Raw genomic sequence first — 15,203 nt, 5'->3', positions numbered from 1 at the left:
ATTGACTGTACAAGCCCATCCGGTTAGGAGCCTAGTGGTGTAGCCTACATGGCACCACTAGAGGTGAGTATCCAGGTGATATCGCCTAAGTGGCATCACTACTCCACCATACCAATCACGCCAAGTGTGTTCTGCAAGTGAGACACGCCCTAAAGACTCTCACAAGCATACTGCAATGGTAGCTTAGGTGTGTTTGTCATACCAAGAACGCCGATGTGTTCTGCAAGTGAGACACGCCCCATAGACTCTCACGAGCACATTGCAATGGTAAATTGGAAACTAGTCCATATACAATGATGCCTTACCACCTAGTAGTGGCCCACTTCGATTCTAGCATACCACTCGCATAACAAGCGTCAATCTCACAATACAAGCAATCCCGAATGTTTAACCGAAACAACGGGCATTAATGATCATTATCACACAAAGCATCATGCCACAAACAAGCAACCATCTCCGAACGTCAATCGAACGGACGGATAGATATAATATGATCATCATGAAGCATATCAATATAATGCATTAATTAATGATCCGCATATTGAGAATCAACACATTCATTATCATATACAACATTAACATGTTAAAATATAATTTAAACAAGTCTCACACGACTAAGGAGGCGTTCGATTCTCTATTCGGAACGGAACTACTCTCGGGGGAATCAGTAACGTAAAATCTCGACCGACAATGTTCACTAAGTGGTTTTACAATATTATTAAATCAAACATTCTGGTTTGGGGACCAATTTTATTAGAAAGTACACGTCGCTAGCTTTCCAACGATATAAAGTTTGCGCGAAACGGACTTACGACGCAAAAGTTACGAATTTCCAAAGTTTTGAAAAATCTGCCCAACAGTGATGTAACCGGTTACATGAATCATGTAACGGGTTACATGACCCAAAAACTGCGTTTTTCATCCTTTTTCACACATGTAACCAGTTACATCAACCATGTAACCGGTTACATGACTGACAGACCCCAAAAATCTGCATTTTAAAGTTCCAACTCTAATCCAACTTCACTCCAAATAAATCCCAACATGCCACAACAATTTAAATCATGTTTATACATACATATATCTAAATTTAGTAGGAATAGGCATAGAGTGTCAACATGCAACATCAATTATTTCAAAAATACCAAACTCATTGTTTAATTATGCATGTATCACATTGATCACAAGTTAAACCCTTGAACATGTAATTTCCCAAATCCTACCCACATTCCTAACTATGGGACTCACCTTGGATTTAGAGAGGTTAGGATGGTGTTAATGCAGCCTTTGAACTCTCCTCTTGCCCAAAGGTTCACCTTCTTCATCATCAAATTCGTAGCTGCATTTACACACAACTCAGCATGAATCACTCCACTTCAAACCTGCGTATCTCCCTCAAAACAGAATCCATGAATGCGAATTAGTATATCAAATCGAAGGGAATTTCGTTAGCTTTCCAAAACTTCAAGAATTACCTCAATCGGAGCTGTGAGCAGAGAGTTATGATCAATTTAGGGAGGGATGCCAAAAGGTTGCGAAAATGAAGATGATGAGGAAGAACATAAGCTTCTCTTACTCCACTTCAACCATAAAAATCTGATTTGTAAGCCAAACAACACTTAAGCTCATGCAAATAAAGTCCAATATCCATTATGCCCTCCAACTATACCATAATTACAATTTTGCCATCTTGTTGGTTTCTAACCAATATCCCTCCATTCCAACTAGCCTTTGGATTTCCTACTAATCCACTTATTCTTATAATAATCTTCTTAGATTAATACAGAATAAATCTATTGTGCCTTCCAATTACCAATTAACCAATTAAGTGATAATTTCCGGTGTCGAAGAATCGGGATGTTACAGTGGCGCTCATATGTGTAGAGACCGTTAGGGACGAATCATTATAAATAGGAATCTTAGGTTTTAAGATTTGTGTGTTTTTGACATTGTATACAAAAATCATTCAAATACTCGAAGTACCGGAGCGAGAGAAAAGAGTCTGTTGATCATGTATGTATGAAAACACCATTATTTTCTTTACCTTAAAGTTATTTACAATTTCATTAAAACTAGTCTTTCGTCATTTATTTTTCTTTACTTAAAACTAGAATCTTTTACATTTCGATTGAACCTTTACTTTTCTGCACTTTACCATTCTTGCAAACCTTTAAATTTGACCTTTACATTTTACCCAGTATTTTATAGTCGAAGACTTATTCTTTGTACTTAGACAATAATTAGTTTCCTTTACAAACAAATCTTGTTTCCCTTGATAAGTCAGAATCATGCTCACTCATAAAATGAACTTAGAGAAAATTAAAACTTTGAGACACATGTCCTAGGATCAATCTAGTCGATCGTGTAAGTTACCAAATTACAAAGTTTGGAGGACTAGCGGTGGTTTGTCAGAAATTACTGGTAAATAATGTGCTAAGAGATTGCCCTATGGTTATGTCTCTTTGGTTATTTCTAGTCCATGCAAATACGAGGAACAACTTCTTTTATGGAAATACGGATCAATGAATCAAGTTGAACATAAGTAGTGATTTGGGATGAAATGAGGAGGAAGATTTGAAGGCCTATTGGGCTACGTCTTGTTATAGTTTATGGGAATGACACATCAAAGAGGTCCGTGATGACAGCTTTAAGAGACCTTATTGCCTAGAAAATCATATTAGAAGATTGGTGAGATACTATGGTAAAGCAAGGCTAGCTTAAAAAATTGTTGTGAATTAGCCTAGAGAAATTCAACTGATCCGTTGGGAGTATCCACCTTCAGGATGGGTTAAAGTGAATACTAACGGGTCAAAGAACGTGAATGGAAAAGCAGGCTGTTGGGGTCTTATTAAAGGAAATGAATGATAATGGCTTGGTGGTTTCTCCAAGAGAATCGGTATTTGTAATGAGTTTGTTGCCGAACTCTGGAGAGTTTATGAAGGGATTAAGCTTGCTACTAGGTTGAGGTTCAAGTATATTGAAATCAACATTGATTCCCAGTTAGTAATGCTGGTTTTCCATTCCAAGAAAGTTTGTAGTGGTATGGGAAGAGTCTCGTCACCAAAATCAAGTCTTTTCTATCTCAGGGCAAAGGAAATTTTGCTAAAACGTGTGCATAGAGAAGCAAACTATTGTGTGGACACTTAACAAAGAATGACATCAATCTTCAGGAAGATTGTTGTTTCCATAATGAGTGTTTCTTTTTTGTCAATGCTCTCTTTGAAGGTGATTTATTGGGATTCTCTTTTCCCCGGTTATTCCCGGTGCAATCTCTCTCTTTTTGGGCTCCGACCATCTATTCAATAAAAAAATCAAAACATAGTCACACAATAACACATGAATTGAATGAGTTGGGTCCATGTTTACCCCGAATTCAGTTGTTTTGAATGATTTTTCATTTTTGAAAATGATGTTTGTCCAATAACCTGACCGACCCATTTTTTGGTCGGTTTAACCAGATTTATCCAACCAATATACACCTCAAAGGCATCCGGCTTAGAGAACACTAGTTGGAGGATCATGTGGATTCAACCATTTGGTTATTCAAAATATATCATCTTTGATCAAGTGTACTTCTGAGTTGAATTCACCTCCCAGTCGGTTTAAAAGCCTCAAAACCTTCTTTTAGCTAGTTCTCTGTTAGGAGTAAATTTATGGTATTTTCATGTGTTAGTATGACTAGTTTCAACTCTAAACTTAAGCAAATTGTGATAGTTGTATGGGTTTTTCACTAAGAATTGAACTTTGTAAGTTTAGTTCAAGTTGTGAAGCAAATCGAATCACTTTGGGTGCTATTGATGTAGGATTGGAGCTGAGAAGTAGATTTACAAGAACTTGGCGAGGAAATGATGCTGGAAGAATTTGAGGCAAGAGAAAAAAAAGAAAAAAGGAAAAAAAGTAACAGGGCGCGCCGCGCCAAACCCTGTGTCTTGAGGCCGAAATGTTTGGTGAACGAAATTGAGAGAGAAATTTGATTCTGAAGCAGAGAGCAACAATTGAAGGTGGAGTTTACACCAATTGAAGAAATTCCTTTGATTAAGATGAAGACCTCCATTAAATCTTGTGTGTTCTTCATAACTATGGAGAGCTAATTCTCTTGTGTTGAGTTTAAGGTAGTAGTCAGCCTATGATCATGCAATACCATTGATTAATTCCTGTGAACAAATTGTTTGAGTTTATTATCAATAAGAACCTTGTTTTTATGTTAAATTATTGTTGAATCTTTGATCGAAAGAAAAGGTTCAAACTTTTGCCCTAGGTTACTATATTGATTCATTCATAATTTGCAGAGATGGAATTATGAATGAGTTTTCATAATTATCATGTTTTATTACTTTGATCGATATTGATCTTCTGAGAAATCAAATTTCATAACGGTGAAAGATTATCTAACTTGATCATCAGACATGAGCTCAAGTTTGAGGATAAGTGAAGATAATAATTCAAATGATGATTCACTTATGATTTAATTAATAAATTGCATAGGAATAGGTTGATGAACCCTTAAGCTCAACATATCTCTTTCACTGTTAACCAATTTTCAGTATTCTAGTTTTAATAATTGTTTAGGTTTAAAAGCAAACTTAGAATAATACAACAAAACTAACTATTTTTACTCACTCAAAGTAATCTGGCTATAGAATGGCAGTGATATTAAACCAATCCCCCGTGGACACGATATATCAAAAATATTTACCGAAAAATACTTTCAACATTCTCTCGAAGGACATATCTCAAGAAATCTCGTGAGTTACCACCCTCTGATGGTTTCCAGGAGCCAGTATGCTCTAATTTATGCGCTTCTAAGGCCCATCCATCGCTTGATTTACTATGATTCCTAAAACTTAAATTGCTCAATTTTCTTCGGATTGAGCCTTGACCCAATCCAAAACATAAAGTAATCTTGATTTCAAACTATTTTTCTCACTCGCTTCTTAATTTTTTTTGACAATTACCTAATTGGGGGTATTTAGTATAATAACACATATTGTTCTATTGTTAAGGTTCTTAATAAGTTTTTTTTCCTAATATATTGAGTTGCTGAATTTAATTACTTCCATGGTCTACATGGAAAAAAATAAAATAAGAGTCTTGTGAAAAGAGGTGAAGGAAATACACAAAAAATTAGTGTGGCTAAATTAGTTTTTGTATGTAGCTGCTGCTCTAAATTTTGTGGTGGTACGTAAAAGTAATAATATTGGCAGGTTGAAAAAATGGATTTATATTACAAAATTTAATTTTTCATCATCAATTATAATAGTTTTAGATTGGGTTATTAACTTATGTGCAACTTTTGTAAGAAAAACATTGTGAACAACTTTATGGAGGGGTATAAATCCTTTAAAAAATTGCATGCATCTTTATGTTCAATTTTCTCTGTGAATCCACTGGTCACGCCGTGGCAAGCATCTGATGTTGAATGATCACTAGATTACATTCTGTCTTCTCTCTCTCCTCCTTGGAGCACAAGTTATGATTTCATCAATTCTAAGGATCATCTCAGCTGCCTCTGTTGCAGATAGCAATACAACTAACCTGCTTGACTTTGAATGCTTCACAAATCCCCCTCAGACATGTCTCCAACCTACCATAATAAGCACATACCGATCAAACTATATTAGCCAAACAGAATAGAAAGGAAGCACAATGAACAACGTCAGTGAGCTCAAGCGACACCACCATCAAAACAACCATAGATCTAAATCTGCATCCAAAAAATCAACAAAACCCTTCTCTTCTTTGTGAGAGTTTAACAACGGAGAAAGGTGGATCTTTAAGTGACAGTGTGATGAAGAAGAGTGTGCTATCCTACTCATGAACTACAAACTTCATCATAGTCATCTAGAGCGATGGTAACAGAGACAGAACGAGAATCAGGTGTGATGATTTTCAGATGTTTAACATCCTACTGATGACGTTCAATTAGTTTAGAACTGGTGACTTCCTAAGTTTCCCTTGAGAGGTGGTGTCAATCAAGAAGTCGGAGGTGGCAAAGGAATAGACTTATCGCTGTTGTTGACTGCAGAGGGATCTAATCTGGAAGAATCAATGGAGAGGATCACATATAACTTGTGGGGCGAAACCGTATACCCATTAATCATGAACCGGTTACAAACCTTAACCTCAAAATGGCATAGGGTTTCTTTTTGTTTGTAATACAAATGACCCTTTTATTACAAACATGATGATCTGAAGTAATATGTTAATAAAGATTAAGTCCCAGAATATGTACCTGGCACCTCTCAAAACTACTGTGCAATGCATGCCTGCCCCATTGCAACACCAGAAAACTTAATCAATTTATCCTCACCAATCATAATCTCTTCAATAAGGTCACCATGCCTAAGCTTAACAGACTCAGGGTTGTCAAAGGTTGAAGCAACATCACCACCAGTTACCAGAGCCAGGCGCTCAATACCATTAAAATCAGCATGCTCAATAGCTAATATTCCAGCATCAGCAAAGAGCACCAATCTCAGCAACTTTAGCCATAAAGCCGACACAGAAAAATCCTACATACATGGCTAGCACAGAAGTACAAAAAACTGAATCACTATAAAATGTAAACTGGGAACATTCTGTATTTTAAACCATCGGAAAAAAAAAGGAAAATCATTGTCATAAATGAAATACTGCTATAACCTGGCAAAAATATAAGAGCACTGTAATCAAAGTTCTGAATAAAATAAACTTGTGTATTTAGCCAAGCATGCAGAGAAGTTTATAGGTCAAAATTGTATATATTTTTTAGACTGAAAGTTTTTACACAGAAACATATACCCTTCATGTGATACTGTAATCAATTGGAAAGAAATACAGATTAAGATCGCATTAAAACAGGAAACATATTTTTACCTAGTCAAAACCAAAGACTGAACAAGTGTGTCCTAGCATTATACACAAGGCAATCTGAATTACAACTAAACCATCAATGACTAATTTAATGAAGACAATATAACTTACAAGAGCACCATGGTAGCACGTTCACTGTAAGCAAAAATCATCACGCAAGAAATAACTGAAGCTCTGGATGAACCCTATTCAGTTTCATCAAAAGTTCATTACATTTAACGCTAGCTCCTAAGGATGAATGTTTTGAAAATTTTGGAAGTATCTTATTTATATCAATATCTTTTGGGATGTTACAAAGGCAAGCTAAGATGGTAGAAGTTAATTTCGAGTCCAGAACAACATCTTTATCTGCCATTTCTTGAAGCATGGAAATAACCTTTTCGGTCTTCCCCTTTATACTATAGCCCTTTAGCAAAGAATCAAATAGCAAAGCATCTGGTACATGACCATAGGAGACCATTCTGTCGTAAAGCGACGTGGCCTCCTCCAACTTCCCGAGTTTTAAGAACCTGTTTATTAACGTAGAAAACGTAATATAGTCTGGGACCAAATTCATCTTAAGCATCTCTAATAGCAATTCCTTGGCAGATTTAACATCTCCCGCTTTAAGGGTTCCATCAATTATTATATTAAACGAGCCAACATCGAGATCGTGATGCACATTTCTCATTTCTTGAAATAAATTCTTAGCCTGCTCCAAACTACTTTCTTTGCATAAAGATGCCATTAGTGTATTGTATTCACTTACTGTCGGTGTAGTTCCAGAAGCTCTTTTTTTGTTGAAAAGTCCTTTTGCAATGCTTAGCATTTGCATTTTGCAAAGACCGTTAATCAAGACAGTATAGGTCATTGAGTTGGGGGAAATTCCCAAGTCTACTGCATATTTCCAAAATTCTAATGCCTTGGTAAGCTTTCCAGCACTTAGATAACCGTCAATCAAACTATTATAAGTAACTATGTTACCTTGTAACCCCCTTTCAACCATTGTAGAATAAACCCTTTTGGCATCATGAAGACGTTGTTCTTTGCAAAGTCCTTGAATTACCAAATTAAACGCGAAGACATCAGGCTTTATATGAAACTCCTTGCTTAATAATACGTTCAAAAGATCCATTGCCTCGTCAATTTTTCGAACACCACACAGTCCTTTCAATAATGTGTTATAGGTAACCACGTCAGGCTTCCTCCCCTTCTTCGCCATAGTTTCCAGAATCCCAAGTGCATCATCTACCCGGCCTTCCTTACAAAGTCCATTTATGATAGCATTATACGTCACATTATTTGGCTCTTCCCCCTTCTGAACCATCAAATCCAACACTTTAACTGCATCAGACGCCCTCCCGTTCCTACAAAGCCCATCAGCTAAAACCGTATACGCAACAACATCAGGACGAATCTTACACTCCGTCATATCATTCAACATTTTCGAAGCTTCCTCCCACCTCTTTCTCTTACAAAGAGCATGCATCAAACAACTATAAGTAACAACATTCGGAGCAACATTCTTCCTCAACATCTCATTAAAAACTTCCTTCCCCCTCTCAATATCTCCTTTATTACAAACCGCACTAATCAAATCACTATACACATAAACATCCGCCACCAAACCCATCTTCTCCATCTCCTCCAACAATTCAAAACTCACCTCAACATTGCCATTTTTACAAAACCCATGAATCAAACCACTAAACGTAACCAAATTCGGTTTACAATCCCCAATCTTCATCTCCTCAAACAACCCCCTAGCTTCAACCAATCTCTTATCTTTACAAAGCCCATTAATAACAGTATTATAACTAACACTATCAGGCAAAACACAATTCCTTTTCATCCTATAAAACAAATCCACAGCCTTATCACAATGACTACCACCTGTTTGACAAAAGCCCTTCAACAAAAGGTTCATATTATACACATTAACATGAAAGCCACGCTTTATGATCAAGCCTAAAACCCCAAGAGCAAAATCTGGTTTCTGGGTATTGACAAAACTTTCAATCAAAGCGGATAAAGAAGTAAAACACGGGAAAACGGAAACACTGACCATTTTTGAGTGAACGGAGATTAGAAGGTTGTATTGTTTAGTTTTTCGGAGGTTGTCAATGAGAGCGTTGCAGGATGAATAAGAGGGTGGTGAATTGGGGTATTGTTGGAGAGTGTTGTGGAAGTGAGCGAGGGATTGTGAAAGGGAATAAGGAGGATTGGGGTTGTTAGGTTGGGATTCTAGTTGGGGGGTTGAAGAAAAGTGAAAGGGTCGAAGAGTGGTGGGAATAGAGGAGGTGGGTTGAGGAGGGTGGAGGAGGCGTTTTGATATCATTGTTGTTGGTAGACAGAGAGATTTTGGATGCGGAGTGATTCCCACGGCGGAAGGGACAAAAGAAGATGGCGGTGGTGGAAACTGGGACAAAAAAAGACCGTACAGATAGTAGTCTATAACACCGGTTCAGTTCATGTTCGGGGCTGACAATCGGGATTTTTTTTTAAAATAAATTAGTTTTTTCAAAAAAAAAAACAATTTCCAGATAACGACTACTTAAACAAATATACCAAGCTAAAAAAAATTGCGCTACATAGGAGACGCAATCTATGTGGCGCATCCTTGCAAATTAAAGAGGAGGTGTCATTCAGTATTCAGTGTGACAACACTCAAGTTGTTTTCTTTTTTAAAAATAAATATAATTATTCATCTTCATTATTTATCACACATCTTCTCATTTCACTCTTAAATATGTCTTCCAGAATACTTTCAATATTTCTAATTACCAAAATAAATGTTTATCTTATTTTTCAGCAATAAAGCCTCTGATGCAAATTTGACTATGGAACACGAAGACCTACGAGCATTTTTAGAGGAGCTTGATTCGCTGGTTAGACAGAGACATTATTGATGGAGAACAACTCAGGATTGATAGGCTTGTTAAATTGTCAAACCAAAATGGAGAAACTTGTTCTTGGAAACTTGTTAAAACTGACAATGATGTCCTTACGATGATGCTTGGGCCAGTTGATATTGTCTTGATGGGTGTAATCTCATAGTTATGTTCATGCGTTTAGTCATTTTATTTGTTAATTTTGTTGTTGTTTTATGAGTGGTTGTTTTTATTTTGTTGTTTTTATCTTGTTCTACCCGAATATTGTCTTGAATATGAAATGAAAGTTGAATTATATTGAAATTTCTTGGATACAACAAATAAATTACATATCAAGATTGACATATAAAAATTATGTTGTAGAGGTAGCCCAAATATTCAAACAAATTTTTCGGTTGTGTCCGGGTTGACGGCATGTACTGCATAATCCGAAAATGTAATGCCTCATGTTTGATGTTTAAAATTTTCCGCACTCTCATCTATTATAATTACCGGGTAGAAAACGGGGTGTTACATTAGTGGTATCAGAGCAGGTCGGTCCGTCTGGCCAAAGTCGTCTAATAGTTGTTTATCCCTAAGTACGCGACAAGTGTGTACAACATTGTCGGTACTTGTTATTTTCGGATTTCTTGTTGCAGGAGTGGGTTTGAAACTAAGTGGGGGAGAAGCTGTGCTTCTCGGTTATGCTTCGGTTGTAAGTTGTTGGTGCAATGTACTGCTTAAGGAGACAATACAAGTATTATCGGAGCTGGTTGACATGGAATTAAGATTTTGGTTGTTAATTAAGTTGGAGCATCTTGGAAATAAGGATTGCGTATGTGTTTGGTGTTGAATATGTTGTTGAAGGTGATGAAGTGAGATTGTATAACCAGATGTAAGTGAGTGGTAGCTATTGCTACGTCGTAAGATGTTGTTTCAAGATATTGCTAAAATGGTTGGCAAGTTAGTAAGGATTATGTTGCAATCGTAATTGGAAGATTGAGGTATAAGTATTGGATTTAAACTGTGATCGGGTTGTCGTTTGATCGAAGGATTAGATGAGAATGTTGTGTTAAGGATGGTTGTGTCAGATATAATTTTCGAGGACGAAAATATTCTAAGTGGGGGAGAGTTGTAACACCCGGAAATTTATTTAATTATTTAAATAAATTATTCAAAGATTTAATATGGAAATTGGTTCGAAGTTGGATTTATTAATGATATTATAAGACGAGGAATTGGATTATTTAGTCGATTAATCGAATAATTAACAAAGTTGAATTTTGTTGAAGAAAATAATATTAGTAATAATATTATTATTTAAATTGGTTTAGTTGTGGTGTGGTATATATATAGCAATGTGGAGGTGTACGATTAGTAGGCCCATTAAGAAATAATAGTAACTATATTATTATTATTATTATTTGATTTATTAGATTATAAGGAGGATATATGGAATTAGGTTTATGTCAAAATAAAGTTTTAGTTTTTGGGAGAATAGATCGTGAAACGAAGTTGCCGACAAAGAGGAACGAGGTGTTGGCAGAAGAGGAATCGATCAAGGAATTGCTGGGAAAAGGCAAAGAAGGCAAAGGCTTGCTCTCAATCGAATTTTAGAGGCGATCTCCAATCCAAGGTAATGGTAGGGTTCGAATTATATAACCAGGAATATGATAATTAGTATGTGTCGTTGGGTCACATAATTTGAGGCCATGGGTGTGTTGTTGTTGTTTCTATGATAATTAATTCTATGAATTGGTTGAATTGGATCGTTGTTGGTTGTGTCGATGGTACTGAAATAATTTATTAGCTATGTTGCTATTTCAATGTGTTCAGAAAAAAATCGAATTATTGATCAAAGAATTATTGCTGGAAATATTGTTGTGTAGAGTTTGCATGATCAATTGAGTTGTTACTGGGCAAATTATATGGAGACGGTCGCCTGGATGAAGAAAAGGAGAAAACCCTCCCCATATAAGGGTAGAGGCGGGCGCCTCCAAGGGCCTGGGATGAGGAGACGGGCGTCTCCAAGGGAGACAGGGAGTGAGACGGGCGCCTCCACGGGCCCATAGTGAGAAGACGGACGCCTCCTGTGGAGGTGGGTCCCACTTGTTTTTTTTGTTAGACACGTGTTGGTTTTGGTTGCACCGTAGGGTTATTATACTTTGGGTACCTTATTTCCATTAGTTTAAAACTTTGATACTTATATAATATGAGTAACTAAATTAATAGAATCAATAGTTCATTAGCAGAGTTATGTGATGAATAACAAAGTAATAGCAAAAAATATTAAAGTGATAGCAGTGGTGTATTTTGATGATAATATGATTTTAATAACAGTAAATAATTAGTGGCATTAGCAGGAGAGAAGCGGCATGATCAGTAGTACAGCCAAAGTAGTATTATTAGTAGCGCAGAAAATAAATACAGTACCGATTAGCCAAGTTAGACTAATTAAGCGGTATAATTAATTAACTGGAATTAGTTGGAAATTGACGGGGTAGTCCGTATAGATTAGTAGGTACCTTTGGTTGATTTTGTTTTGTTATAATTACGTCGAATAGGTTGAATTGCATGTACAGATGGGTAAGTTGATTCGTCCGATCTATGAACATTGTTGATTATAGGTCATGTGACCAATGTTGTATTGTTTGTGGTGTTGATTAAGTTGTAGGTCGAATGACCAATGTTGGATTACGTTGATGCAATTTGTTGCATGTTCAAGTTGTTGTTTCGTTGTTGTTGTTCTGGTTGTCATTGTGGTTGATGTTGCATGGCATACATTGCATTGTTTAAGTTGGCCTTGATGGAACCTGTTTAAGTTGGCCTTAATGGCACCAAGTTGAAGGCTTATGCCTTGTTGAAATGCCTCGATAAACTGACATATGTTTAAGTTGGGAGTTCTGCTTCAAATGGTATCACATGCATTTGCATAGTTATGTCGCATTTTGAGTCGTTCCGAAGTTAATGTTGTTATGAGTTGCTGTTGATATATGTTGTGTTGGTTTGAGTTGTGAAATAATTATTATAATTATTGTGATAATTGTTGTTGCTGATGTTTTGTTATAATTGTTGTTACAATATGTTGCTAAAGTTGTTGTTATCACTGCTGTTGCTAGTTGTTATTATAACTGTTGGTTGAAAGTAGTGATAATTGTATGATCTGATCTAATATATTAATTATCATACTTTTCTTTATATTTTTTGATATCTCACCCCTTCTGCTGATGTTTCCTCTACCATGGGAAACAGACAGAGACTCAAGATAGCAGTGGAAGTTTGAAGTGATTTTATGAAGTCTTTAGTTGTTGTTAGTCGAGTTGGTGTCTTGCTCTGATACGTAGCACTCGGGATGGGATCATGATTGTATTTGTTGTTTTGTTGCTGTGTTATTATTATAGCTGTTGAAATTCAAGTTGAATAATAAGGAGTAATTACTGTTGTTTAAGTTGTTTTTAGTTGAATAAAAGTTGATGAATAATTATAAGTTGAAGTTTGATCTAGTTGAATAAACTTGTGTATGAATTATAATTTTAAAGTTGTAGATGTCGAATGCTATGTATCAAAGATAAACAAAATACAGGTTGTTTGTGGTCTTAAGTTGAAAATGTAATGCATCATGTTTGATGTTTAAAATTTTCCACACTCTGATCTATTATAATTACCGGGTAGAATATGGGGTGTTACCATAAACCTCAAAGAAATGATAAAACTTGCAAAAACTTAATAGATTTACTATTCAAAAGCATTAAATGGTTATCTATAATGATGAAAATGAAAGGATAAAACATATTAAAATCGTGACTAGTCACTTTTTGAGTGAGGTCCATTTGATTTCTATCATATCCTCTTTGTCTTTCTTCTTTTGGTCGTCTTGCAAAGTCTTGTGTATCATTCGTGCTACCAATAGTTTGGTGCATATTGTCACCGACTCGTCATGATGTGATACTTCATTTTCAAGTGGATTGAAGATACTACCATGTCCAATATTATCACAAAGGGCCTGTGCAAGTTCCAGGTGTAGACACTTTTGCAAGGAACCATTAAGAACTCCAAGTCAACTGTCCTTTTGTCCATCCCTTCCCTTAGGGTAACCATTATCTCAATATGCCCCAAGGGTTGAGTGGTGGTTTAGTTGAAAGCTTTTAGGTTGGCTCCTTCATACGCCTACAACTTCTCTAATTTTATCTCTAACTTTTCAAAAAGCTCTGCATACATGATGTCAGAAGAACATCCCTCGTTGATGAGTATTCTAGACACATAGAAGTTGGATATGGTCGTTGAGGACCCTTTTTCTCAGTGTGGCAATCACTTTTTCTTGATGTTTTTCCTTCTATCTTAATCTTCCTTTTGACAGTCCTATTGGGTGTACCAGGTAATTCAACTCTTTTTTAATTATTACATCAATCACATCCTTTAAGTGGATGCATTAGTTAATGTTGTGGCCATAACTTTTGTGAAAACGACGGTAATTCGATTTATCCGTTTTGGTAGATTCTCTAACTGGGTAAAATTCTTGATACTGACTTCTTTAAAGTTGGTGTTTGTGCATTGTTGCCAATTTTTCTCCCTTGATGTATTCAAATGAGTGTTATGATGAGAACATGGCCCAAAGTCCTTGGTTTCTATCATCTCAACGACATTTGAAATCTTTTTCATGCGCCCGACCATATCAGGGGTTCCCTGCTCCTCGACCTCTCTCTTTTTTTTCCGACTAAGACCTCTAATTAATAGTTAATATAGTAATGGGATCTCTCCAACATGTCATTCAAGCTATTGTCGCCCTTCATCCATAGTTTCTCGTAGAATATACAGTCTGACTGTAACACCCCAAATTCTACCCAAAATTATAATGCGGAAAATATCAGAGTATTTAAAATTTCAAACAACAAATTAGAGTATCACATATCAACTAAAATCTTCAACTTGTATTTCATTCAACAATGATACATAGCATTCCAATAACAGTCAACCATCAGCTTTATTCAACTAAAACAACTTGGAAGTATAAAAAGTACTTCATAGTATTCAACTTGGATTCAACAGTTATAATGACAACAACTAAAAACATCGACAACATAGAAATAACAATATAAACGACCCCCCCGAGTGCTATGTATCAGAGCGACGCACAACCAGACTCGATGAAGCGACAAACTCCCACAGTTATACTTGAGTACCTGCGCATTTCCCATGGTAGGGGAAACATCAGCAGAAAGGGTGAGATATCAAAACTATATAAATAGTATTATGATAAATCTTATATCAAGTAAAGAATATAAATGAATCACCGCTTTGCACAACATCAACGTAATCAACACCAATAACATCATCAATGAATAGTCATAATATCTACATATAAAACATATTCAACCAGTCATCATATACGCATCTTCAGACAACTCAACATATAAGCATCTTCAATAAGTCAACATATATTCATCAATATCATCATACAGACATCTTCAACAAGTCAACATATAAGTATCTTCAACAAGTCAA

The 15,203-nt window shown here is 36.0% G+C and overlaps 1 protein-coding gene across 1 annotated transcript; it reads right to left on the bottom strand.

Annotated features, from left to right (window-relative positions):
- Positions 1–6,831: 6,831 nt before the first annotated feature.
- LOC131636712 (pentatricopeptide repeat-containing protein At4g28010-like) lies at positions 6,832–9,356 on the bottom strand. The gene has a single exon (XM_058907322.1). It carries the CDS (start codon positions 9,167–9,169, stop codon positions 7,004–7,006), a length of 2,166 nt encoding a protein of 721 aa, XP_058763305.1. The 5' UTR covers positions 9,170–9,356; the 3' UTR covers positions 6,832–7,003.
- Positions 9,357–15,203: the final 5,847 nt, after the last annotated feature.

Source organism: Vicia villosa, unplaced genomic scaffold, assembly GCF_029867415.1.
Source record: "Vicia villosa cultivar HV-30 ecotype Madison, WI unplaced genomic scaffold, Vvil1.0 ctg.001812F_1_1, whole genome shotgun sequence".
Classification (NCBI taxonomy): Eukaryota; Viridiplantae; Streptophyta; class Magnoliopsida; order Fabales; family Fabaceae; genus Vicia; species Vicia villosa.
The sequence above is the reverse complement of the archived record's forward strand: the minus strand, read 5'-3'. Positions and strand labels throughout refer to the sequence as shown.